This window comes from Eulemur rufifrons, chromosome 17, assembly GCF_041146395.1.
Source record: "Eulemur rufifrons isolate Redbay chromosome 17, OSU_ERuf_1, whole genome shotgun sequence".
In the NCBI taxonomy this organism is placed as follows: domain Eukaryota; kingdom Metazoa; phylum Chordata; class Mammalia; order Primates; family Lemuridae; genus Eulemur; species Eulemur rufifrons.
In genome coordinates, this window is record NC_090999.1 from 88,590,955 (window position 1) to 88,615,896 (window position 24,942).

The 24,942-nt window shown below is 34.3% G+C and overlaps 1 protein-coding gene across 16 annotated transcripts in view; it reads left to right on the forward strand.

Moving 5' to 3' along the window:
- The window catches only part of CSNK1G3 (casein kinase 1 gamma 3), a 100,913-nt gene that overhangs the window by 12,574 nt on the left and 63,397 nt on the right, over positions 1-24,942 (forward strand). For 5 of the 16 annotated variants that reach the window (XM_069492598.1, XM_069492603.1, XM_069492602.1 and 2 more), the window contains exon 2: positions 22,253-22,678. The exons of 8 other annotated variants lie outside the window; for them this stretch is intronic. In XM_069492598.1, the coding sequence (XP_069348699.1) occupies positions 22,501-22,678 (178 nt within the window). In that variant the 5' untranslated portion in view covers positions 22,253-22,500. Of the gene's footprint in view, positions 1-22,252; positions 22,679-24,942 lie in introns of those variants that run through there. 3 more of the 16 variants (XM_069492601.1, XM_069492599.1, XM_069492604.1) reach the window with 1 other exon arrangement.

Sequence of the window (24,942 nt, forward strand, 5' to 3'; positions counted from 1 at the left end):
TCCCCCTGTGGTCCCAGAAGCATTGTATAATTAGGATGCTTGAGATGGAAAATGTTTCAGGTAACTTTGGCATAGCTGAGTATTCATCAAACACTCTTTTTAGTCCTTGGGGTTATATAATTTTACCTTTGCACATGATAACTTCATGCCAAAGCACCTGTGGGTAGCCCTCTTTTTACTTATCTTGGCTTCCTTTTTTTAATAGTAGAAAGAAGCAAGGGTGTGGTTGTAATGCCTCTGTTCTAGTTTCCTTAAACTTCCTTAATTTGTTTTTAAGGCTTCATTGCAAAAATCTTTTTTTTTTTTTTTTTTGAGACAGAGTCTTACTCTGTTGCCTGGGCTAGAGTGCTGTGGCATCAGTCTAGCTCACAGCAGTCTCAAACTCCTGGGCTCAAGCAATCCTACTGCCTCAGCCTCCTGAGTAGCTGGGACTTACAGGCATGTGCCACCATGCCCGGCTATTTTTTTTTTTTTTTTTACATATATATATATTTTTAGTTGTCCAACTAATTTCTTTCTATTTTTTTAGTAGAGATGGGGTCTCGCTCTTGCTCAGGCTGGTCTCGAACTCCTGAGCTCAAGGGATCCGCCTGCCTCGGCCTCCCAGAGTGCTAGGATTACAGGCGTGAGCCACCACGCCCGGCCCATTGCAAAAATCTTTATACCTACTTTTGCTTATTTTTTTGCTTCCAGTTCTTATTCCCATAATCTTTGGTTCTTCTCTTCCCTTTCTTCCTCCCCCCATCTTTAAAATAATATTCCTCAAAAAGAAAAACTTATAATTATGGTATTTTGTAACAAAAAAATTTCCTGCTTGCTGGAAAGGTGACAGAAATAAATCTACATATTCTAATATTGTACTTCCCTAAAGAGGACCTTGCTGTAGGAGAGTGATTATTGTACGGCTTTTGCAGGGATAGTGTTGTTTGTATGTGGTCTCTTTGTTTTCTTTCCATTCTTTCTTTTTTTTTTAATTTCAGCATATTATGGGGGTACAAAAGTTTAGGTTATGTATATTGCCCATGGCCCCCCACCCTCCCAAGTCAGAGCTTCAAGCGTGTCCATTCCCCAGATGGTGCACATTGCACTCATTATGTAGGTATGCACCCATCCCCTCCCCGCCCCACATCTGCCCGATACCCATTTGGTGTTACTCTCAAATGTGCACTTAGGTGATGATCACGGAAACCAATTTGCTGGTGAGTACATGTGGTGCTTATTTTTCCATTCTTGGGATACTTCACTTAGTAGAATGGGTTCCAGCTCTATCCAGAAGAACATAAGAGATTCTATATCACCGTTGAGCACTAGTGTTGCATGTTTTTTAAGCTTTGTTTTCAAGTTCACCAAGATACCAGGCATTCTGTAGATCCTAAAGGGAGCGTGTGAACCACGTACGTAACCGTTCTTCTCCACCTTAAAAATAAGACTTAGAATTTACATGATTAGGTTATTGCACTTGGTATGTGCTCTGAAAGCACAGTAATTCTATTGTAGTACATACCATGCTTTCTACTATTGCTTGCTTAAACTCTGTGATGTTAGGGACTGTGGTTGTCTTGTTTGCCATTTGTATTTCCTGTGTTTGGCACATAATAGGTCTCTAATGACCACTTATTTGTTGAATGAATGGATTAATTATTTCATCTTTTTTGTGGGAGAAAATTTTATCACGGAAGAACCTTGATTAAATGCCTCGTGAGGCACCAGGCTCATCCTAAATCAGTTTAGTTTGCATCGTACAGTTGTATGAGACAAATCTCAAATAAATTAGCCCCAATTTAAATAAAATAATAAACATCTAACTTAGGCATAAAATAGAAATACTTTATAGAAAGATTTTCTTAAATGGCAGAAGTTAAAACTAAATGTATTTATGGGTAGCCCGAAAATTTAGTTACTAAAGGAAATATTCCTTTTTTTGAGCATTTCAGTTAATTATGATGTTAAGATTTTTTTATATTGGATAAATAGTTTTTCTGTCTAAAATCCACTCTCCCATTAATCAAAATACAAAACGGTTCCATCACCCTCCCCCCAGATTCCCTTGTGCTGCCCCTTTGTAGTCAGCTCCTCCTCCCACTCCCAGTTTCTAGAAGCCACTGATCTTTTTTCTCTTTCTGTAATTTTGCCTTTTCCAGAATATCATATAAATTGAATCATGTTTTATATAGCGTTTGAAACCTGGCTTCTTTCACTTTGCGGAATGTATTTGAGACCCATCCATCCTGCAGCATGTATCAGTAGTTTCTTTTAACTGCTGAGCAGTATTCCAGTATATAGCATGTTTGTCCATTCACCAGTTGAAGCACTTGTTTCCAGTTTTTGGCAGTTATGAATAAACTGTCAAACATTTCTGTGCAGGTTTTTTTTGGGTGTGTGTGAACATAAGTTTTCATTTCTCTTGGGTTAGCTTCTAGAATTAGGATTGTTGGGTTATATGGCAAGTGTATGTTTAACTTTATAGGAAATTGCCAAACTGGTTTCCAAAGTGGCTGTACCATTTTCATTCCCACTATGATATAGAAGAGTTCCAGTAATAAGCAGTTCCTAAAATTTAAATTGGCTACATTGAATTACTTTGATTTGTTAGTTTGATTGCATACCAGCACTATCATGACAATAACATAATTCCAAATATATTTTTATTGCTGTAGATCTGCCATTTATAGATAGTGATTCAGAGGTGCCTCATTTTTCAGTGAATGCAACCCTTCACTCTGCTGTGGAACTATTTTTTTCTTGCTCAAGTAATGTAGCCCTGATCTCTGTAAGAAAAACTAGGCTCTCAACTCCGTTGCTTATACTGGGATTTAAGGTACCTTTGGATAAATTCTCTGTCTCTGTCTTCAGGCTATCACACTTAATTTGGGGAAGGATTCTCTTCATCTGGCTGGGTAGAAGGAAATTGTATCTCTGAAGTAGTTGTACTCAACAGCTTCTTTCTCTCACCTGTTGCTTGTTTCAGTTTAGAATTTTGTAGTTGTTAACTTGATTGTTTATAATTTACAATCAGTTATACTACAAAGTCTATTCTATGATGAGAGTCGACAATATTAGCTTTATGATTAAAATATCCAAACATCAATACTCTTGAACGAACTTTTTAAATTTGTGACCTTTGCGTACACTAGACTGTTATTTGTAGTTACGTATTTTTATAAATTAGAAAATTAGCACTGTAGTAAGAAGAAAGAATAAAACTCTGTTATGAGAACCATGTGTGTTACAGCCACTGGCTTTTCTGAGTGCACTTTCTCATTTATCTGGCATTGTAGGGAGTGACTAGTTAGATAAATTAGAAGTTTGAAGCATACTCTTTATACCGTTATATATTCTTATTTTAGGTTTCTTTTTTATTTTTTTGGACAAACTTTACAAGATAGTACTGTTTTCTCAGTGTTTTCTAAACATATTCAAATCTTGCTAATTCAGGACTCTCATTCTGAATATTAGCTCTAAAGTGTGCTGTTTGTTATGCAGAGATGTCTGCAGATTTATTGATGAGTATAAAGTTGTTTGTCTTCCTTGTTCTCTGTCATATGTTTACTAGTCACTTCAGTTTTTCTCTTTTAACTTTATTTCTGTGTAAACTTGTTAAACTTACTTAAAAATAAAAGTAAACTGATTCTAGTGGAGTTTAGGGGCTCTTATTGTTTAACAAAGAGAATGTGCATTTTGTGACTTTATTCAGTGAATTTTTTTTCTTCTGGTGCATAGCTTTCTTTTGAACAGTTGAAATTACAGTATAAATGACCTTTGATTTTTGGGGTGTTTTATTCTAATTCTTGTAGTGTCTCTTAGAGCTTTAAATTGGCTGCATGTACCTTTCTCTTTCCTCTTTTATTTGAAAAAGAGATGACCATATAAATTAATGTTCTTAAATTTCTAAGAGGTTGTTCATTCACTTAATTTATTCAAGAAAATTTTAACCAATGTTGACTGCTATGTATTATCATAGATACTGGGGAGACAGTTCAATAGAATATGACCCCTGCCCTTGAGGATATCAGATTAAAAAATGGAGTATCTTGATGTTCAATTAAAGAGTGAAAACATTGTTCCTTATCTTTTCTCTAAATTGGTAGTGAGATGTTGAGGTTTGATCAGATTCAGTTTCAATTTTTTTCTTCCATCAGGATGATCAAGATTGTCTTTCTTTTTGTAATGTTAGCAATCATTGATGGTCCTTGCCTAGTCCATTAATTTATTAGTTCATAATGGTAATATTTAATTGTCATATCTTATTCATTTATTAGTTAGAATACTTTTAAAGAGAAAATTCCCGTCATGAATTAGAATTGATTGTAATTATTCACAGATTGCATATTTGTAAATTTACCTGCTTGCTAAAATATATTCGTAACCCTCAAATCAATAATCTTGGTGTTGTCGCAGTTATTCCCAGACATGTATACACAGATTGGCAAAAATTTTGAGTCACCTGACCTGTATGTTCCCAGCTGAGGTTGAATAAGATGATTCTCTGCCTTCTGAGGAGAAGACTACTTTTTTGCAGTCTATTTCGTGCTTTTTTTCCTGATGATTTTGCTGTTTTAAAGTGGCTCCCAAACTTACTGTAAAGTGCTGTCTAGGTTCCTAAGTGCAAGAAAGCACCGATATGCCTAATGGAAAAAAATACATGTGTTAAATAAGCTTAGTTCAGGCATGCATTATAATACTGTTGGCTGTGAGTTCAGTATTAATGACTCAAAAATATGTAGTAAATACTGTGTTTTTAAACAGAAACACACATAAGACAAGGTCCTGTATTGATTGGTTGATGAAAATCTTGTGACCAGAGGCTGACAGGAACCTAGCCCTAGGAACAGTGATTCAATGTTTGATACTTCTGTGTTTGCAGTGACTTTATAAAACATAATTACTTTGAATCAACTGTTTTTGGTTTCTCTGTGATACAAAAGAATATCCTTTTAAATCAATATAAAAAGTGTATTACAGAAAGTTGTGGGTCATGGAAGTAGGTAGATCACTAAGAGGCCTGATGAGATATTTTTGGAGCAAGTTTGTTGCTATATTTCCAGCAGCTAGACCTGTGTTTGATACATGGTAAATACTCTATAATTATTTGTTGAATCAAAGTAAGTGTGCCAAAATGGAATACGGCTTTCTTTGATGGCTTGCAGTTTAAATTTTATGTCATTGCTGTGAGTAGGGTTTGCAATCAAGTTTCTGATTATGGATAGGAGATGACCTGCTCAGAGGTTGGTATGGTGAATATTTCAGTAATATAAATTTAGCATGACCTCTGCTTGATTTTTGATTCCTGTCATTCTTAAAGGGGCAGGAGATGAGGGTGCTGTTTGCTTCTCTGGGTGTACGTATAATATGTGCTTAGGAGGATGGGCATTTTCAAATTAAATATTTCCTCCCCTTCCCACTTCTGAGGCATATGGGCTATGATAAAAGGTATTGCCAATGGGAGTGTAAATTCACTTGTGAAATTGAAAATAGAAGACACAAAAGACATTTTGAGGACCTATGGAACAGTCATATCCTAGTTACCAGAGAACATTCAGACCTGGATGATTAGAAGATTAATTTAATTAGACTTCTAGTAATATTTATACTGAGGAAATTCAGGTTTTTAATAAGGTTTTTCATTTAAAAATTGACTTAATTATAACTGATTATAATACAGTATGTTTTGATACTCTTGGGCCATTATATAGTAGTTTTCAAACTGTAGAAATATTTTTTGATCACAACCACCCATAAAAATATATTCTACAACCCATAAAAATATATTTTACACTGTGACCCAGTGATACATATACATTTATTTTAAGAACTAGAAATCTCATTAAACATGATTTGTCCATACTATGTATGTATACTCCATTTTCTTTTCTGTTTGATACAATTTCATTTAAAAAACTGTTGCTTGAGACCCATTAAATTGATTTAATGACCCACTAATGGGTCCTGATCCACAATTTGGAGAACACTGCCCAAATAGAACTGGGTGATAATTTTTATAAGCTAGAAATTCCTGAATCCTGGATCTCAGTAGGAATGTAAAAGGGACATCATTGAAATCAAGTTCGAAAAATATAATGTATTTTAGATGATAGTTATCAAATCTTTCTGAGATAAAATAAAAGTTTCTGTAATAATTAGAGAAATTGATCTCCATTTTTGACATTACATCTAATGATCTAGCTTTTAAAAATAAATGTTTATTTTTTTCTTAGACAACCACAGTTCAGCTAATGCCAGAAACCAGTAACTGGGACACTTGCTGCTAACAGAAGCATGTGATGTGATGGCTAGCCATCACATCACAAATATCCTTACTCATTTAAATTTTGGAGAAGGCTGTAGACATGTATTGCAGTGTAATTTTCATAGATTGAATAAAGCTTTTGGAACACTGAATAAGTGATTTCACGTACTAAATTTGGACTTTTTCATTTGACATAGCAAAGTAGTGAGAAATCAATGCTGTGACAAGTAACATTTGAATATAAAATTTGATTTTTAAATTTCCATTTGTTGTGATTTCATACTTGGAAAGAATATTGAATAATATGCTAAACATGAAAAGATACATATAGAAACCTTTAGTACTTAATACTGATTGATTCTTGGACTACTTTCTCTATTTTATCTAGTTTGCAACCTTAAGGAGGTCAGTTGGCTCTGTAAAGTCCTAAATTATTGGGCCATGAAGATTAGAGAATATGATTATCTGTTTTATGTTTTGAAGATTCATCAGTGATCATCAAATTAGAAGTATGGCAGTGGCCTACATTTGTGTTCATATAATCAGATTATGTCTAATATTTTCTGTATTTAGCAACTCATTTATATCTTTATTAGTGGATGTTACTATATCAAAATTGTAATTATTTATAAAAGCAAAACGATTATTCATATTTATTTATTTTTAAAGATAGTTTAAAAAAGCATTCTTTTGATGAATTCCTTGTCTTTTTAATGTAGATTTTTAAATAAGTAAACTGAGAATAATTATAGAATCAAACATAAGTTTTAAATATTTTATTACCATTTATGGACATATGTATTATAGCTTTAAGCTACATTAACTAAATGCATGTCTATTATTTTTTAGTAGCGGGTGGATTTCAGTTAAAGGGATAGTATCTCTTATAAAAATTAAAATATGCTTATTTATTCCATTTATTTATAAATATGCCTCATATTTATGAACAGGGCATATTTCTGTGAAATTTCTTTCAATAGTTTTTATTTAATGGATGCCTAATTTTTAAGTTTTCAAAGTGCCTTTTTCCATTCTCTTCCTTATAACTTTTGAATTTAAACCTCTGAGAGAAATTTTCTGTTTTTACTATTGACTGCATCTGTACATATAATAAAATACTAGGATTATTTGTGTGTTTATTTTTTTTAGCAAATGGTATAGTTTTAATGGACACTCTGAATCTTGTATCTAATCATATTTTTCTAATCATAGTCCTGTTTTTGCTTGACCACTAGACAGTACAGAAATAAATTTGCTTTGAATGGATACTGAACTGTATGGTATATTAATATTACATAGTTTTATGTCTAACATTATTTTACTTGACCCCTGATTTCCTTACTTAATTTTTTTTCAGTCCTTTTGTAGTTCCTTTATTATAATATAAACTGCCCTAAATACTTTTTGAAACAAGGTTAGCTTTTAAATAAATAAAGGACAGATGTTACTTAGTTTTTAGGATAGTTTGTTTCTAAGGATGTATTTATAAAGCAATTCAGTGAGAAAATAGCAGTGTACTTTTCAGTGATTCTTAACTTTTTTAGGGTCACTTTTTTTTTTTTTAAAGAGACGGGGTCTCACTCTATTGCCCGTGCTGGAGTGCAGTGGTGTGCTCATAGCTCACTGCAGCCTTGAACACCTGGACTTAAGCTATTCTCCTGCCTCAGCCTCCCAGGTAGCTGGGACTACAGGTGTGCGCTACCACGCCTGGCTAATTTTTCTTATTTTTTGTAGATACAGAGTCTTGCTATGTTGCCCAGGCTGGTCTTGAACTCCTGGTCTCTAGTGATCCTCCTTCCTTGGCCTCCCAAAGTGCTGGGATTACAGGAATGAGCCACCATGCCCAGCCACATAAATTTTTTGATAATCTATTGAAAGCTATAGATCTTCTCTTCCGAAAATGCTCAGGGGGTCCATAGATTTCAGATTAAGATCTCCACAACCGTCTGCACACTTGGTGGACTCTGTTTTCATTCAAAGTAAGCAAACAGACAAAAACCAAAACCAAAAACTATGATTTATAGAGGCACTTAATACTTTATTATTCATTAATTTTAAATATTCTTATCAAGTTTGACAGCGTTTTTTAGTTATTTAGGATGCAAATTACCTGTTGATAGTAGAATTAATATATTTATTAAATTAATGCATATATATGGAAAAAATTAAAATAATACAGAAAGATATATAAACAATAGTCTTTTCTTTATATCTCTAGTCTTTGAATTTTTCAGTAGATAACAACCACTTTTACCTATTTCAAGTTTTAAATGTTTCGGGTGGTTACTTCCATAATTCTAAATAAGGTACGTATACTTTTCTGTTTGATACTGTCAGATTTTTGCATTATCTTTTAATTCTCCATTAGGAATGATGGGATTTTAGCTCACATACTTCCACTTTTCCATCTGTCTTTAAATGTTTGCATAGTTATATTTACTTCATCTGCTAACACCTTTCATACTCTAATGTTCTTACATCTCTATTTCTTGTGCTAGTAAATTTTTACATTATCCTTTAATGCTACCTTGCAAGATGCATATATTTTTGGCCCTTCCTTCTGCCTTATCTATGTGCCATTAACAGTTTAGCTTCTGTCAGTGATAGTGTTATTTTTACACTGTCAAGGTTGGTAAGATTTATATTCTTTTCTATGACATTTATCTTGTATTCTTTTTGGTTAAGATTAATTTTAAAAGTTGAAAATCAATTATCCATGTTTACATTATTATGACTAGCTGTTGAAGCAAGTTATATGGTAGCGTTACTTTCCTGCTTGGCATTCTGCGCCCCCTGTTTGCTTCAGCTCAGGAAAATTTTCTTTTTCTTAATTTTCTGTCTTCTCTCTTGATTTATGTTATTAGCTGGAAGTTTGAGGTATTGGATTTTTTCTTTCTTTATTCCTTTACTTTTTATGTTTTTATATTTTTGTTTTACATATGAGATTATTCCTCTACTTTGTCTTTAATTATTCTATTTAATGTAGCATTATTTTCTTGGTTTATGTATGTGTTATTGTACTTTTCAAAAGCCTCTCAGGAGCTAATTGTTTTATTTTTTGTTGCTGTTTTTTAGAAGTTCCCTTCTGTTCTTTGAATGATTTTCTTCCCCTGGAGGTTTTTTCTTTTTCTTTTTCCCTATTTGCTTCTTTTGGGGAGGGTATTTTTCCTTCATGGTGTTAGCGGTCTTCCCCTATCTAGTGATATGTGATACTTAATTGTTTATGTTTGATCATATATCTAGTGATACTTGATTGTTACTTTATATTTGTGAAGGAGGGATTAGGTTCATGTTTCTAGGTAAATCATGTGAGTTTCCCCTGCTGTTCTATTTGCTTTGGTGGTTTATTTTTTCATAAATCTCTTGAAGTTCTGTAAACAGATGGGGCATATTGAATAGAAACGTTTAGATAGAAAGAACTCATTCATTAATCTACAATATGTATTAACTGTCCTAGGTGCCAAGTCAGTGTGCTATGTTCAGGGATCATAAAGTTACAATTGATTCTTTGTCATTAAATACAACAAGCAATTATAATACTGTACATAACATACTGTACATAATATGAAAATACTCTTAGAAATCTCATGGTCTAATCCTCCTATTTTATTATTATTATTATTATTATTATTTTGGGTATAGTCTCACTCTCTCGCCCTGGGTAGAGTCATCATAGCTTACTGCAACCTCAAACTTCTGGGCTCAGGCAATCCTCTTGCCTCAGCCTCCCGAGTAGCTGGGACGACAGGTGTGTGCCACATAGCCCAGCTAAATTTTCTGTTTTTAGTAGAGACGGGTCTCGTTCTTGCTCAGGCTGGTCTTGAACTCCACAGCTCAAGCAATACTCCTGCCTCGGCCTCCCAGAGTACTAGGATTACAGGCATGAGCCACGGCAACCGGCCTATTTTATAATTATTAAAATAAGCTTAGACGGATTAAGTGTCTTGCCCAAGATTACACAGCTAATTAGGAACTGAATGGGATTCCAGGACTTCTTTTGTTTAATCCTATGCTCTTTCTAGTACATAGCCTGGCAAGTAACATCAAAGAGGTCTGGATGCAGATAGCAGGATCCCAGGACCTGGGAGAATTGGGAGAATTGGTGTATTGGAGCCTGCATGGGACTTGGGTATGAGAGAAGGTTATCTCACCTTATATAAGACTCAATCTTAGGAAACTGGAGCTAGAGATTCTTCTTGGGGACATGAAGAAGCAAGCAGCCATGTTGGAGAAGCCAAAATGGCAAGGAAACTGTAGGTAGTTTCTGAGAACTGTAGGCAACCTCTAGAACCTGAGTTTGGCCTCCATCTGACAGCCAGCAAAAAGCTGGGGCTCTCATTTCTACACTGCAAGGGTATGAATTCTGCCCACAATCTGAAACATCTTGGAATAGGATTTTTCCCCACGTAAGTCTCCAGATGAGAATGTAACCTAGCCAATGCCTTGAATACAGCCTGAGCAGATGACTCAGCGAAGCTGTGCCCATGCTTTGATCCCCAGAAACCGTGAGACAATAAATGTGTATTGTTTTAAACCTCTAAGTTTTTAATAAATTGTTATACAGCAATAGAAAACTAATACATTTGATTGTGTCCAAGTGTATTGTATTCGTTAGCATGGTGTCATTGTTTATGATAAACACAATGCTTTCTCATATAATTGATAACAGATAATCCACACTACAGTGTGGTTTAAAAGCAAGACAAAGTCCTCTTTTCTCTTCTGGTTTTGACATTATGGGTATTCACTGGTAATAAAAAAGAAATACAATGTAGTGGTGTGGTGGTATGTGTGGCACTGTAAACACTGTCAAGTTGTAACTGTGCTACTTCAGTTTATAGTGCTCTGAGCAGCAGTGTGAGGTGATAAGAGCACCACATATGGTCTCTGTCACTGCTGCTCAATTCTGCTCTTGTAGCACAAAAGCAGCCATAACAATACATAAATAAGTTAGCATAGCTTCATTCCTATACACTTTATTTATGAACACTAAAAATGAAATTTCTTACAATTTTCACGTCACAAAGTATTATTCTTACAATTTTTTTCCCCAACCACATAAAAATGTAAAGACCATCCTTAGGTGGAAGGCTGCAAAAATAGGCAGTGGGCTGGATTCAGCTTGCTGGTGGGGTTTGGTGACTCCTGCTACAGACAAACATGTAGGCAACTCCAATACTGCTTGATAGGTGCTATGCTAGGGTAAGTACTAGCATACTGATATGCTTAATAAGACAATATTTTTATTAAAAATCTAATTTATTAAAAATATTTTAAAAAATTAAAACCTGTAATTGCAAATTTATGGACAGTTATCTGAATATGCTAAACTATTTACTGAACTGAATGGACTAAAATAGGACATGACATAATTTCTCACTAACCACTATTGTTATATGTATATTTTTTGATTATTTCTCCTTTCCTACTCATGAATGATGTCCTAGTCAGTTTCCATTGTTTTCTTGTCGTATACATTTATAAGAATAGTTCAGTTTTGGCAATGCATTAATTTTTAGATAGTAAGATGACCTGTTCCTTTTTTTTTTTTTTTTTGAGACAGAGTCTCGCTTTGTTGCCCCGGCTAGAGTGAGTGCCGTGGCATCAGCCTAGCTCACAGCAACCTCACGCTCCTGGGCTTAAGCAATCCTTCTGCCTCAGCCTCCCGAGTAGCTGGGACTACAGGCATGTGCCACCATGCCCGGCTAATTTTTTCTATATATTTTTAGTTGGCCAGATAATTTCTTTCTATTTTTAGTAGAGACGGGGGTCTCGCTCTTGCTCAGGCTGGTCTCGAACTCCTGACCTCCAGTGATCCACCTGCCTCGGCCTCCCAGAGTGCTAGGATTACAGGCGTGAGCCATGGTGCCCGGCCTGACCTGTTCCATTTTTGAGGTTCAATTTTAAGCTAATTCATCACTTCTTCCTGCTCCTCTCTCCCCATCTCCCAGTTTCAGACTTGGCTCTTAGCTTTGGACCTTCTGTTGAGGAAAGGAGTTATGAGCTGTTTCTTGATTCTTCTTTCTTCCATTCATCACCTGCCCCTTGCTTCTCTAGGGTTCTTGTAGTGTAGGGGGATAAGAAAGAAAAAGGGCAGAAGTCCTTTATATACCTTAAATACTACCACGATTGTGGGGCAGTTTTGGTTCTTCAGGGGCTTCATATGGATTTCTTATGTAAAACAAACCATCCAACCTACAAATATTTCTATGCTAAGTACATATATGCATGTACAAGCATTACAGAAAAGGTTTGGAGCATACATGTCAAATATAAAGTAATGGTTACCTCTTAGAAGCGCAAGTGAAATAAGGGACAATGGGTGTGGGCTTCCCAAGGGATATTTTTGCTTCATTGTATTATTTGAATTCTTATTACATGTACAGTATGTTTTTGGATATTTAATAAATTAAACATAAATGAAAAGCTGTATATTGCAAATAACATGAAAATTGGCCAAAGGAAAATAACATCCTTCTAAATACAAAAAAGTATAGAAGAGCTCTTTTAAAAAAAGCTTCAAAGAGCTACCCAAGAGGAATAAGTTCTAGTGTTCCAGACTACTGTGGGATGACTATAGTTAACAATAATAAAAAAAAAGTTTCAAGTAGCTAGAATGAAGATATTGAATGTTCTCAATGTAAAAAATTATAAATGTTTGAGATGATGGTTATACTAATTAGTCTGATCTAATCACAATACATTGTATGTATTGAAACCTCACTATGTACCCCATAAATATGTATTTATTAAAAAATTTTAAAAAGTCCCTAAAATAAAATACTGAGAAATTCATTAATTCTCAAAAAAGGAGCATTTTTAGGTAAGTTTTATGGTAATGGTATCGTAGGGAAAATATGTACTTTGAGATTCACTTTTGTGTGTGTGTGGAGGATTATTTTTAAAAATCACATTTTGAGGTACAAGTTACATATAATTACAATGCATAGATTTTAAATGCAGTCTGATGAATTTTGACCAATGTTTACATCCACATACTTCCCTCCCAATTAAGATACAGAGCATTTCCTTCCCCCAGAAAGTTCCCCCATACCACTTCCTGGTCAAACTTGCCACCACTCTGATCTGATTTTTATCACCACAGCTTAGTTTTGCTGATTCTAAAATTTCATATAACTAGAATCATATCATATGTGCTTATTTTCTCTTAATATAATGTCTGAGAGATTCACCACATTGTTGCATATGTCAGCAGTTCATTCCTTTTTAATGCTGAGTAGTATTCCATTATACGAATATACCAATTTGTTTATCTAGTCTTCTGTTAATGGGTTTTTGGATTGTTTCCAGTTTTTGTCTATTATGAATAAGGCTGCTGTAAACATTGGTGTACAAGTCTTTCTGGAAACAAATGTTTTCATTCCCTTAGGTAAATACCTGAGTGTGGCCTTAATAGGTCATAGGATAGGTGTATGTTTACTTTATAAGAAATTGGCAAACTTTCCAAGGTCATACTAATTTATTCCCCCACTAGCAATTTTTTGAGCGTTTTGGTTGTTCTTCATTCTTGTCAGCACTTGATATCTTCAGTCTTTTAAATGTTAACTATTTTAATGGGTGTGAAATGATATTTCATTGTGGTTTTAATTTTATATTTCTATGATAAGTAATGATATTGAACATTGTTTTATATGCTTTTTGGCTATTTGTGTATATTTGTGAAAAGTGTTCAAATCTTTTGCATATTTAAAAAATGGAGTTTTTCTTATTCAGTTGCAGTATATTTATACATACTCATAAATATATCAAAGAATTTCTCCTATTCTGAGGTGTTTGTATTTATTTTCTTAATGCTATCTTTTGATGAGTAAAGGTTACTAATTTTGATAACTTTCTATTTATTAAATTTTTTTATGAATAGTGCTTTTAGTGTCATCTAAGAAATTTTTACTTCAAGATCACAATATTATTCCCCGTCATGGTTCTAGTGATTGTGTTTAGGTCTATGATCCATTTCAAATTATTCATTCATTCATTCATAGACTGTGGTAGGGCTCAAACTTACTTTTCACACATACAGATATATAGATTGAAAACACTTTTTTGTCATTATTGAACTGACTTGGTTCCTTAGTGAAAAATCAATTGACTGTGTATGTGTGGATCTATTTCTGGACTCTCCTTTTTGTTCATCTGTTTGTTTATTTCTATGGTTGTGCCACATTGTCTTGATTATTATAGTTCTCTAGTAAGTCTGGAAATTAGGTAGTGTGTATCCTCTGACTTTGATTTTCTTTTCTCACATTGTTTTGTTTATTCTGGATTCTGCATTTCCACATCAATATAAGGACAAGCTTGTCAACTGTAAAAAAAATAACCTGCTGGTGTATCGTTTAGGATCGTGTTGAATCTGTAGATTAATTGGGGAGAAGGGGCATTTTAACAATATTGGAATTTTCCATTCCATTAACATTGTATTTCTTGCCATTTATTTGCTCCTCTTTAATTTCTCTCAGCAATGTTTTGTATTTTCTGTGTACCTGGCTTGCACGTATTTTGTTCAAAATTTTTTTTTTTTTTTTTTCTTTTTTAGACAGAGTCTCACTCTGTTGCCCAGGCTAGAGTGCCGTGGCATCAGCCCAGCTCACAGCAACCTCAAACTCCTGGGCTCAAGCCATCCTCCTGCCTCAGCCTCCTGAGTACCTGGAACTACAGGTGCATACCACCACACCTGGCTACTTTTTTCTGTTTTTAGTAGAAATGGGGGTCTGACTCTTGCTCAGGCTGGTCTCGAACTCCTGAGCTCAAGTGATCCTTCTGCCTCGGCCTCCCAGAGTGCTAGGATTATAGGCGTGAGCCACCCGGCCTGGGCTGTTCAAATTTTTTGTCTTTAATTTCAATTCTTGTGATCTTGGTAGATTCACTTATTTTTTTCTAGTAATATTTTTCCCCCTAAAGATTCTGTGAGGTTTTCTGCACTCACAATCATGATATCTAGAAATAACAACAGGGTTTTACATTTTTCTCTCCAATTTTTAAGCCTTTTGCATCTTTTACTGGCCTTATATTACACTGGTTAGTTTTTCAGTACAATGTTGAATAGAAGATCTGGGAGCAAACATTCTTGTGTTTTTTCCTAATTTGGGGGACGGAAGAGTTCAGTGTTTCACTGATAAGTATGACATTAACTGCAGGTGTTTTGTAGATTCTTTTTATTAGACTGAGGAAGTTCCATTCTCTTTCTGGATTACTGATGTTTTAATCATTAATGGGTTGAATTTTTTCAAATGCAATTTCTTGTCTGTTGAGATGATCATTTGGTTTTATCTTTTTTATGTTGGTGAATTGATTCCAAATATTAAATCAATCTTTTCTAGTATTAAATGTTGTTTATTACTTGTTTAACTTTTTACATATGTGCTTATATTTCATGAAGAATTTTTGTATCTGTGCTATGAGAAATACTGATTTTTATTTTTTTTTTTGAGACAGAGTCTCACTCTGTTGCCCAGGCTAGAGTGCCATGGCGTCAGCCCAGCTCACAGCAACCTCAAACTCCTGGGCTCAAGCGTTCCTCCTGCCTCAGCCTCCCGAGTAGCTGGGACTACAGGCATGCACCACCATGCCCAGCTAATTTTTTGTATATATATATTTTAGTTGTCCATATAATTTCTTTCTATTTTTAGTAGAGACGGGGTCTCACTCTTGCTCAGGCTGGTCTCGAACTCCTGACCTCGAGTGATCCACCCGCCTCGGCCTCCCAGAGTGCTAGGATTACAGGCCTGAGCCACTGCGCCCGGCCAGAAATACTGATCTTATTTTCCTGGCTTTGAAATCTTTTTGTCAGGCTTTTGTATTAGAGTTGTGCTGATCTCACAAAGTAAATTGATTATTCCTGTGTTTTTGAGAGAGTTTTAGAAAGAATAGTACTGTTTTTTCCTCAAATATTTGATAAAATGCACCAGGTGAAACCATCTTTATGGGAAGCGTTTTTTTAAATAAATTAATTTTTAAAAATAGATGTGAAGCTTTTGATATTTTCTGTTTCATGTTGTGTCCCTATGTGCATTTTTCAAGGAATTTGTCCATTTTTTCTAAGTTATCAGATTTACTGGCATAAAGTTGCTCATAGCCTTTTATCCTTTTACTATTTATAGGATCTTTTTGGCATCTTTTCTTTCTTTCTTATTATTGGTAATTTGTATATTTTCTTTTGTTCTTGATCAGTTTTGCTAGGAGTTACCAATTTCGGTGACCTTTTCAAAGAATCAATTTTTGGCTTTGTTTTGATTTATTTTCTATTTTATTGATTTTGTTCTCTGGATAATTTCTTTGGATCTTCCTTCAGGTTCATTGATACTTTCTTTCTTTTTTTTTTTTTTTGAGACAGAGTCTCGCTTTGTTGCCCGGGCTAGAGTGAGTGCCATGGCGTCAGCCTAGCTCACAGCAACCTCAAACTCCTGGGCTCAAGCGATCCTCCTGCCTCAGCCTCCCGAGTAGCTGGGACTACAGGCATGCGCCGCCATGCCCGGCTAATTTTTTCTATATGTATTTTAGTTGGCCAGATAATTTCTTTCTATTTTTTTAGTAGAGATGGGGTCTCACTCTTGCTCAAGCTGGTCTCGAACTCCGGACCTTGAGCCATCCACCCGCCTCGGTCTCCCAGAGTGCTAGGATTACAGGCGTGAGCCACCACGCCCGGCCAACATTGATACTTTCTTGTGCTTTATCCAATCTGCTGTTGATTGTACCCAGTGAAGTTTTTCATTTCAGATATGATCCCTTTTATTCTAAGGTCTCTATTTTTTTCTTCATTGATTTGGTATTTTTTCCATTTGTTGATTGAGAATTCCTATGTTTTCATTCTTTAAGGCAATATTTTACTGTAAGGCCATGACTATTAATAATTATTAAAGAACTTCCTGAACTTACACCTGATTTGCTCTTTTTCTAGCTTTTTAAGGAGAAAACCTGGATTGTTGATTAAAAATGTCTTCTTTTTTAATATAGGCACTTACAGCTTCTAATTTCTGTCTAAGCTTGCTATAGCCGTAACCTATAAAATTTAATATGTTGTATTATTATCCTGTTTGAATTTTTTCTAATTTCTCTTGTGATTTCTTTTTCAACTCATAATTTATTTAAAAGTATGTTTAATTTTCAAATTTTGGGGCTTTTCTAGATACCATATAGTTATTGATTTCTAATTTAATTCTATTCTGATCAAAGAATATACTCCATAATACTTGAGTTACTTGGGACTTCAATTGTAGCACAGCATGTGATTTTTCTTGGTGAACATTTAAAGGAAATTTTATTCTGAAGTTTTGGATGTTGTACTTTATAAATGTCAATTAGTTCAAAGTAGTCAATGGTATTATTTAGATCTACTATACTGATATTTTTGTCTGTTACTTTATGAATTACTGAAAGAACGGTGTTAAAATTTTTAACTGTGATTGTCTTTTTTCCTCCAATAGTGTAATTGCTGGATCAAATGGTAGGTCTCCTTTTAGTTCTTTGAGGTATCTCCATACACTTTCCATAGAGGTTGTACTAGCTTGTAGTCCCATCAACAGTATGTAAGTGTTCCTTTCTCACTAGTTTGCGGTCCTACTGACAATGTATAAGTGTTCCTTTCTCTCCGCATCCACACCAGCATCTACTGTTTGGGGATTTTTTGATGAAAGCCTTCTTACTGGAGTTAGGTGATAACTCATTGTGGTTTTGATTTACATTTCTCTGATGATTAGAGATGTTGAGCATTTTTTTCATAATCTTATTTGCCATTAGTCTGTCTTCTTTTGAAAAGCTTCTGTTCATGTCTTTTGCCCACTTTTTAATGGGGTTGTTTGATGTTTTCTTGCTGATTTGCTTGAGTTCTTTGTGGAATCTGATTATTAGCCCTTTATCGGATACATAGCATGCAAATATTTTCTCCTACTCTGTAGGTTGTCTGTTCGCTCTATTGTTTCCTTGGCCGTGCAGAAGCTTTTTAGTTTAATCAGGTCCCATTTATTTATTTTTGTTGTTGCTGTGATTGCCTTTGGGGTCTTCTTCATAAATTCTTTGCCTAGGCCGATATCTAGAAGAATTTTTCTAACCTCTTCTAGAATTCTTACAGTTTCATGCCTTAGGTTTAAGTCTGTTATCCATCGTGAATTAATTTTTATGAATGGTGAGAGGTGTGGATCCTGTTTCAGTCTTCTACATGTGGCTATCCAGTTTTCCCTCTACCATTTATTGAATAGGTTTTCTATTTCCCAGTTTAGTTTTTGTCTGTTTGTCAAAGATCAGATGGCAATATGAGAATGGTTTTAAATCTGGGTTCTCTGTTCTGATCCATTGGTCTAGGTCTTTATTCTTTTGCCAGTACTGTGCTGTTTTGGTCAATATTGCCTTGTAGTGTAGCTTGAAGTCTGGTTAAGGGATGCCTCCTAATTTGTTCTTTTTGCTTAAGGTTGCTTCAGCTATTTAGGGTCTTTTCTGGTTCCATGGGAAGCATAGAATTATTTTTTCTAGATCTGCAAAAAATGACATTGGTATTTTAATGGGGATTCCATTGAATCTGTAGATCACTTTGGGTAGTATTGATTCTGCTGATCCGTGAACATGGTATGTTTTTCCATTTGTTTACATCCTCTGTGACTTCTTTCCTCAGTGTTTTGTTTTTCTCTCTGTAGAGGTCTTTCACCTCATTGGTTAAATATATTCCTAGGTATTTTATTCTTTTTGGTGCTATTGTGAAAGATAGTGAGTCTTTGATTTGATTCTCAGCTTGACTGTTGTTAGTGTATATGAATGCTACTGATTTTGTGTACATTGATTTTGTAGCCTGATATTTTGCTGAATTTGTTTATCAATTCCAGGAGTCTCTTGGCTAAAATTGTTTCTTATAGATAGGATGTAGTATGAGTCTTGCTTTTTTATATAGTCTGACAGTTTTTACCTTTTGTGGGGAGAATTTGTTCTATTTCGTGGTTTTTTGTTTTTTTTTTTCTTATTTCAGCATATTGTGGGGGTACAAAAGTTTAGGTTACGTATATTGCCCTTGTCCCCCCATCCCCCTGAGTCAGAGCTTCAAACATGTCCATCCCCTAGACAGTGTGTATTGTACTCATTATGTATGTATACATTCATCCCCTCCCCCACCCATATCTGCCCGACACTGGGTCAATGTTATTCCTAAATGTGCTCTTAGGTGATGATCAGTGAAACCAATTTGATGGTGAGTACATGTGGTGCTTATTTTTCCACTCTTGGGATACTTCACTTAGTAGAATGGGTTCCAACTCTTTCCAGGAAAATACAGGAGGTGCTATATTACCATTGTTTCTTATAGCTGAGTAGTAGTCCATGGTATACATATACCACATTTTATTAATCCATTCATGTATGGTGATACCTTAAACAGATACAAGTAGACCTACCATTTGATCCAGCAATTCCATTATTGGGCATCTACCCAAAAGAACGAAAGACATTCTATAACAAAGATATCTGCACCTGAATGTTTATAGCAGCACAATTCACAATTGCGAAGATGTGTTTGTTTTTTAATCTACCATTTTCCTATTTGTTTTCTTTTTTGTCTCATAAGCGTTTTGTTTCTCTTCTTTTGTTTTAACTAAATAACATTTAGCATTGCATTTTATTTCCTGTCTTGGTTTTGTAGCTATTTTTATTATAATTAATTTATTTTTTATTGTTTGGTGTAGGTATTCAAATGTGCATTTCTTTTTTATTATTTATTTTTTTATTGATACATAATAATTGTACATATTCATGGATTACATGTTACATCTTGAAACAAGCCCACAACATACAATGATCAAATCAGAGTAACTAGGACAAGATTCACCTGAAACATTCATCATTGCTTTATGTTGGGAGCATTTGAAAACTTCTAGCTATTCTGAAATACAGTAAACTTTTGTCAACTATAGTTGCCCCATTGTACCACTGAACATCAGAGCTTCTTCCTTCATTTCTAACTTATTGCTGGCTCCTTAGAATTAATATGGAACCATATCATTCTTCACAAATCTAAGAATCCTTTTTTATTCTCATCTATTTCTTTCTAATTTCTTCAGTTAATTGACAAATAAAAATTGTATATACTTATATACAGTGTAATGTTTTGAAATATGTATACATTATTGTGGAATGGCTAAATAGAGCTAATTAATGTATGCATTACCTCACCTACTTGTTTTTTGTGGTCGAGAGCACTTAAAATCTAGTCTTAGTGATTTTCAAGAAGAAATTTTAAAACAATGTAATTCATTTATGAGTCCTCCTTCTTGCCATTTGTCCTGTGTTTCGCATTCACATATGTTATAAATGACTCTAAGAAATTACTTATGCCTTAGGTAGTAATTTATCTTTGAAGGCAACAAATACCCATGCATTTCTCATTTTCAGGCTCTTCGTTTTTTCTTCAAGGTTCAAATTTCTATCTGGTATTATGTGATTTACTTCAGCTTAAAGGACTATTTTAAAAGTATTTCTTGTTTTGCAAGTCTACTGGTGACTTAATTCTCAACTTTTTTTCATTCGAAAATGGCTTTCACCTTGTTTTAAAGAATGACTATTGCATGTGGAATTCTGGGTTGAAAGTTTTTTGTTTTCTTCCTTTTATTGCTTTGAAAAGATCATTATTCCATTGCCTCTTGTTTCTGTTAAGAAGTTAATTCTGTATGTTCTGTGTAGCTTTTCTCTGTATGCTTTCAAGCTTTTATTTTTGGTTTTTAGAAGTTTGACTATGATGTTCCTAAGTTTAGTTTTATGGGATTCCTGAGTATCTTCAATTTGTAGGTAGATTTTCACCAATTTGGGGAAATTTTCAGCTATTATTTCTTTAAGTATTTTTTGTTTTATTCTTTTTCTTTGGTTTGATAGGCCTCTAATAGCTATTTAGTAGTTTTAAAATTCTGTCTTCTAATTCAAACGTTAGGGTCATCTTGGGGTCTGTTTCCTTGGACAACTATGTTTCCTGGCCATGGATTCCATTTATTGCTGCTTTGCATGTTTGATAATTTTTAATTGTATGGTGGACATTGTAAATTCAATATTGTTGAGAATCTGGGTTTTTTGTCTTTTTGAGAATGTTGACTTTTGTTCTGGAATGCAGTTAATTTACTCAGAGCTACTCTTTAATGCTGTCTAGGTTTGGTTTTAGGCTGTAATTGGGCCAGTCTAGAGTAGTCCTTAGTATATAGGTCCTTGCTTTTAAGATTGTCATTGTGATGTCTCAGCTGCATGCCTGGGATGTTAATGAGGTTCCTCCACCTGACTGGACAAGAACTCCCATTGCCCTGCAGCCTCCAGTTATCTCCATTCTTCATTTAACCCTATAGTTGCCACAATCTGCTAGGTTTTTTAGAATGTTTTCCTGCATATGTGTAGCCTAGTCTTCTGCCCTACTGTCCACTTAGCCCCCACTGCTAAACTCCCTCACCTTGGGTTCCATGTACCACAAATTCTACTTACTCACTTCAACAGCTGCGAACTCTGTTCTGTGATTACTGTGCGCTGCCTTAGCCTTACTTCCTTGTGCTATAGTCAGGAAATTGTTCCTAGCCAGAGAGCTTGGATGAAGTAGAACTTACCTTTTGTGTTTTTTTCCTAAAGGATCACAGCGCGTACTGCATATTATCCAGTGCTTGAAAACAAGTGCTTCATGTGTTTTATCTGGCTTTATAGTTGTTTACAATAGGAGAGATGTTCAGTGTCAGTTCCTCTATCATGGCTGGAAGCAGAGATCTTATTCAGTTTTACTCAGTACATTTTTGTTCCTTTTTTAATTTTTAAGATGTAACTGAATCCCTGATTTCCTTTCTTTGTCTTGTTTTTAAGATCTCTTAGGTATTTAAGTATAGAAATAAAGGGTAATGGTTAATTTAACAGTCTACCGTGGTTTGATTTCAGGGAGCATCAACAAATAGCAATAATTAATTGCCTAAACTTTTATGTTATCTAATTTCCCAATCATATATTTTCAAATTCTCTTAGCTGACTAATTTTCTTTTCTTCATATTCTAGCTTTCTATCAATATCAGTTCACATCATTGAAAAGATAATTTTGAAGATACATTTTGCTGAAAAGACAACTGAGAAAAATTTTACGAATGGGATGAACACGCTCCAGTTAATTGACTACCTTCTGCAATTTGAATGTTAACATTACCCACCTGGTACAGTTACCTAGTGATGTACCTATTTTCACAGTACCCTATTTCAGTGTGCTTGTCTTGATTAAAGAATTCAAAGTGGAGTACCGCAAACTTGATATGGATAATAAAAAGAAAGACAAGGACAAATCAGATGATAGAATGGCGCGACCTGGTGGTCGATCAGGACATAATACTCGAGGAACTGGGTCTTCGTCATCTGGAGTTTTAATGGTTGGACCTAACTTTAGAGTTGGAAAAAAAATTGGATGTGGCAATTTCGGAGAATTACGATTAGGTAAGACTATTTTGTTTATTTTATTATGTTAGAAGCATTTTTTTAAATAGAAGATACTTTTTAATGAAAATGATTTAGTTGTTTAATTGTTTGCTTAATTATTACGGTAATTTTAAAGAATACAAATGTTGGAAATTTTTTGTGTACTTGTATTTTCATTGGTAAGAAATTCCCTAGATAGCAATGTCTACATTCTTGAAATTATCTAGAATATGACCACACAAGAAAGTAAATTAAAAAGGCCTAGCAGGCAGAAATAGCTGCCAGTAAAGCCTTTGTAGTATGTTACTTAGGAATGATATTTAAGTTACTTTTTCAGACTTGAACACATTTAGTAACTGATCACTTTAGGAGAATATGTATGGCTTAAAGTCAAGTTAATATGTTGAAATTACATAAAATTAATGAAATTTACATTATAATTTAGTTATTTTTTCTCCTCCCTTCCTGGCCCATGGCCCCCAAGTATGTCTGGGATGGGGTTCAAGAGTCACAAGGAACTCAGAGTATTGACTCAGGTTATTATAATCAGGCAAGTTTGGGAAACAATGGTTTTATTAAACCTCTGAAATCTATATTTAAGGCAATTAAAATTCAGTGAGGGAAGGTTACTTGTCAGATGTCCATAGCAATTTAATGACAGATTTCAGGATCAAAATATAGGTCTTTTAACCCCTAATACATTCCTAATACAGTGGAGATAATGGCTATCTCTATTGAAAAGAAAAAAGAAGGGGATAGTATGGTTATGCAGGAGTCATTATTGAGGTGCCATGAGGGCTCTGATCAATTGACCACCAAGAGTGGGAACTTTAGATGTAGAAAGAAAAATTTGACTTCACAATTTTCCGTAGATCCAACCGTGTTGCTACAAATAAATCCAATTTTATGTTTATTTACTCAACTACTTCTGCTTTAATCTCGTGAAGCACCATAATTTGTAGTGACTCCTTCATCTTACTAGTTTTGTGTAAATATACATTAAATAGTTAAATGAAGCAAGCCAATAAAAAGCAATGATATACTTTGTACATAGTTATAACATGATGTGGCTGAAAATATTGTGTTTAGTAGGGACTCAAATATTTGAAAGGGTGAATATTTCACATTTTATTTCTTGAAGGATATTGTATTAGATACTTTGATATTCTTAAATTGTTTCTGATTTTGGAGTTAGAGAAAACATTATTTACTTGTTTATGTCTGTTATTCTTGTGTATAACTTTGAACAACATCCATCCAGTATTTATTATATGGCTATCATGGACAAGGCGTGATTAGGCACTGATAATACATTGGAAAAATTTAGAAATAGACCCTGCCATTATGGAACACATAGATCATTTAACCACTCAGAGCCTCAAATTTCTCCACTTTATAATGGGATTATTTCTACTTCCTAGGTTATTGTGAGGATTAAATTTAGGTGATAATATAAAAAGACCAATGCATATACCAATGCCTATACTTGGCCATTTTTATTCAAAGTTTGTTTCATATAATTTATTTCAAAATATACACCACACATAAATACATATATGTGTGTGTGTGTGTGTGTGTGTGTGTATTCACATAAAACAAATTTAGTGGGCTATTTTAATCAGGGCAATATGAGAAGCTATATGTACCAAATACTGAAACTATATATGCTATGTACTGGAAAAGCAGTAAAATAACCCCTCCCCTTTTTTTGTAGTCTATGAACAAGCAGGAGTAGGAATAAGATGACTTCTTAGTACATCTGTCTATTAATAGCTATCTGTCTGTTTAATCTATCTGTGGGTGTTTGGTGTATACATACATGTGTGTGTATTTACATAAATTTATTTAAATATATTATCTATAATTTATGTTTTATGTATACTTACTACATATATAACATGTGCTTGTAGGGCTAATTTAATTATCTTATTTCTTCCTTTTCATAGACTACTAAAGGGGCATTTTACTCTTTCTTTTAAAGGCCCCAGATAGTTTCTATGTTCAGAAAAAGTCATTGTGAGCATTATTCTTTCTATACCTGGATAACCGAATGCTAATGTTAAAAGCTGGTTTGGATTTTTAAAGTACTTTCTTTAAAACCTCATTAATAGACCATCTTCAACATTTGCTTACTAGTATTGAGGTTACTTTTTGTGGGTAGTATTGAGTAAGAAAGACTATAAGGTACACATATTATAGGTAATGACTTTCGGCAAAGGTGCTATTGGTATTTTGTGCTGTACGGTTCTTTATTTTTGTAAGAATGTCCCACATATTACAGG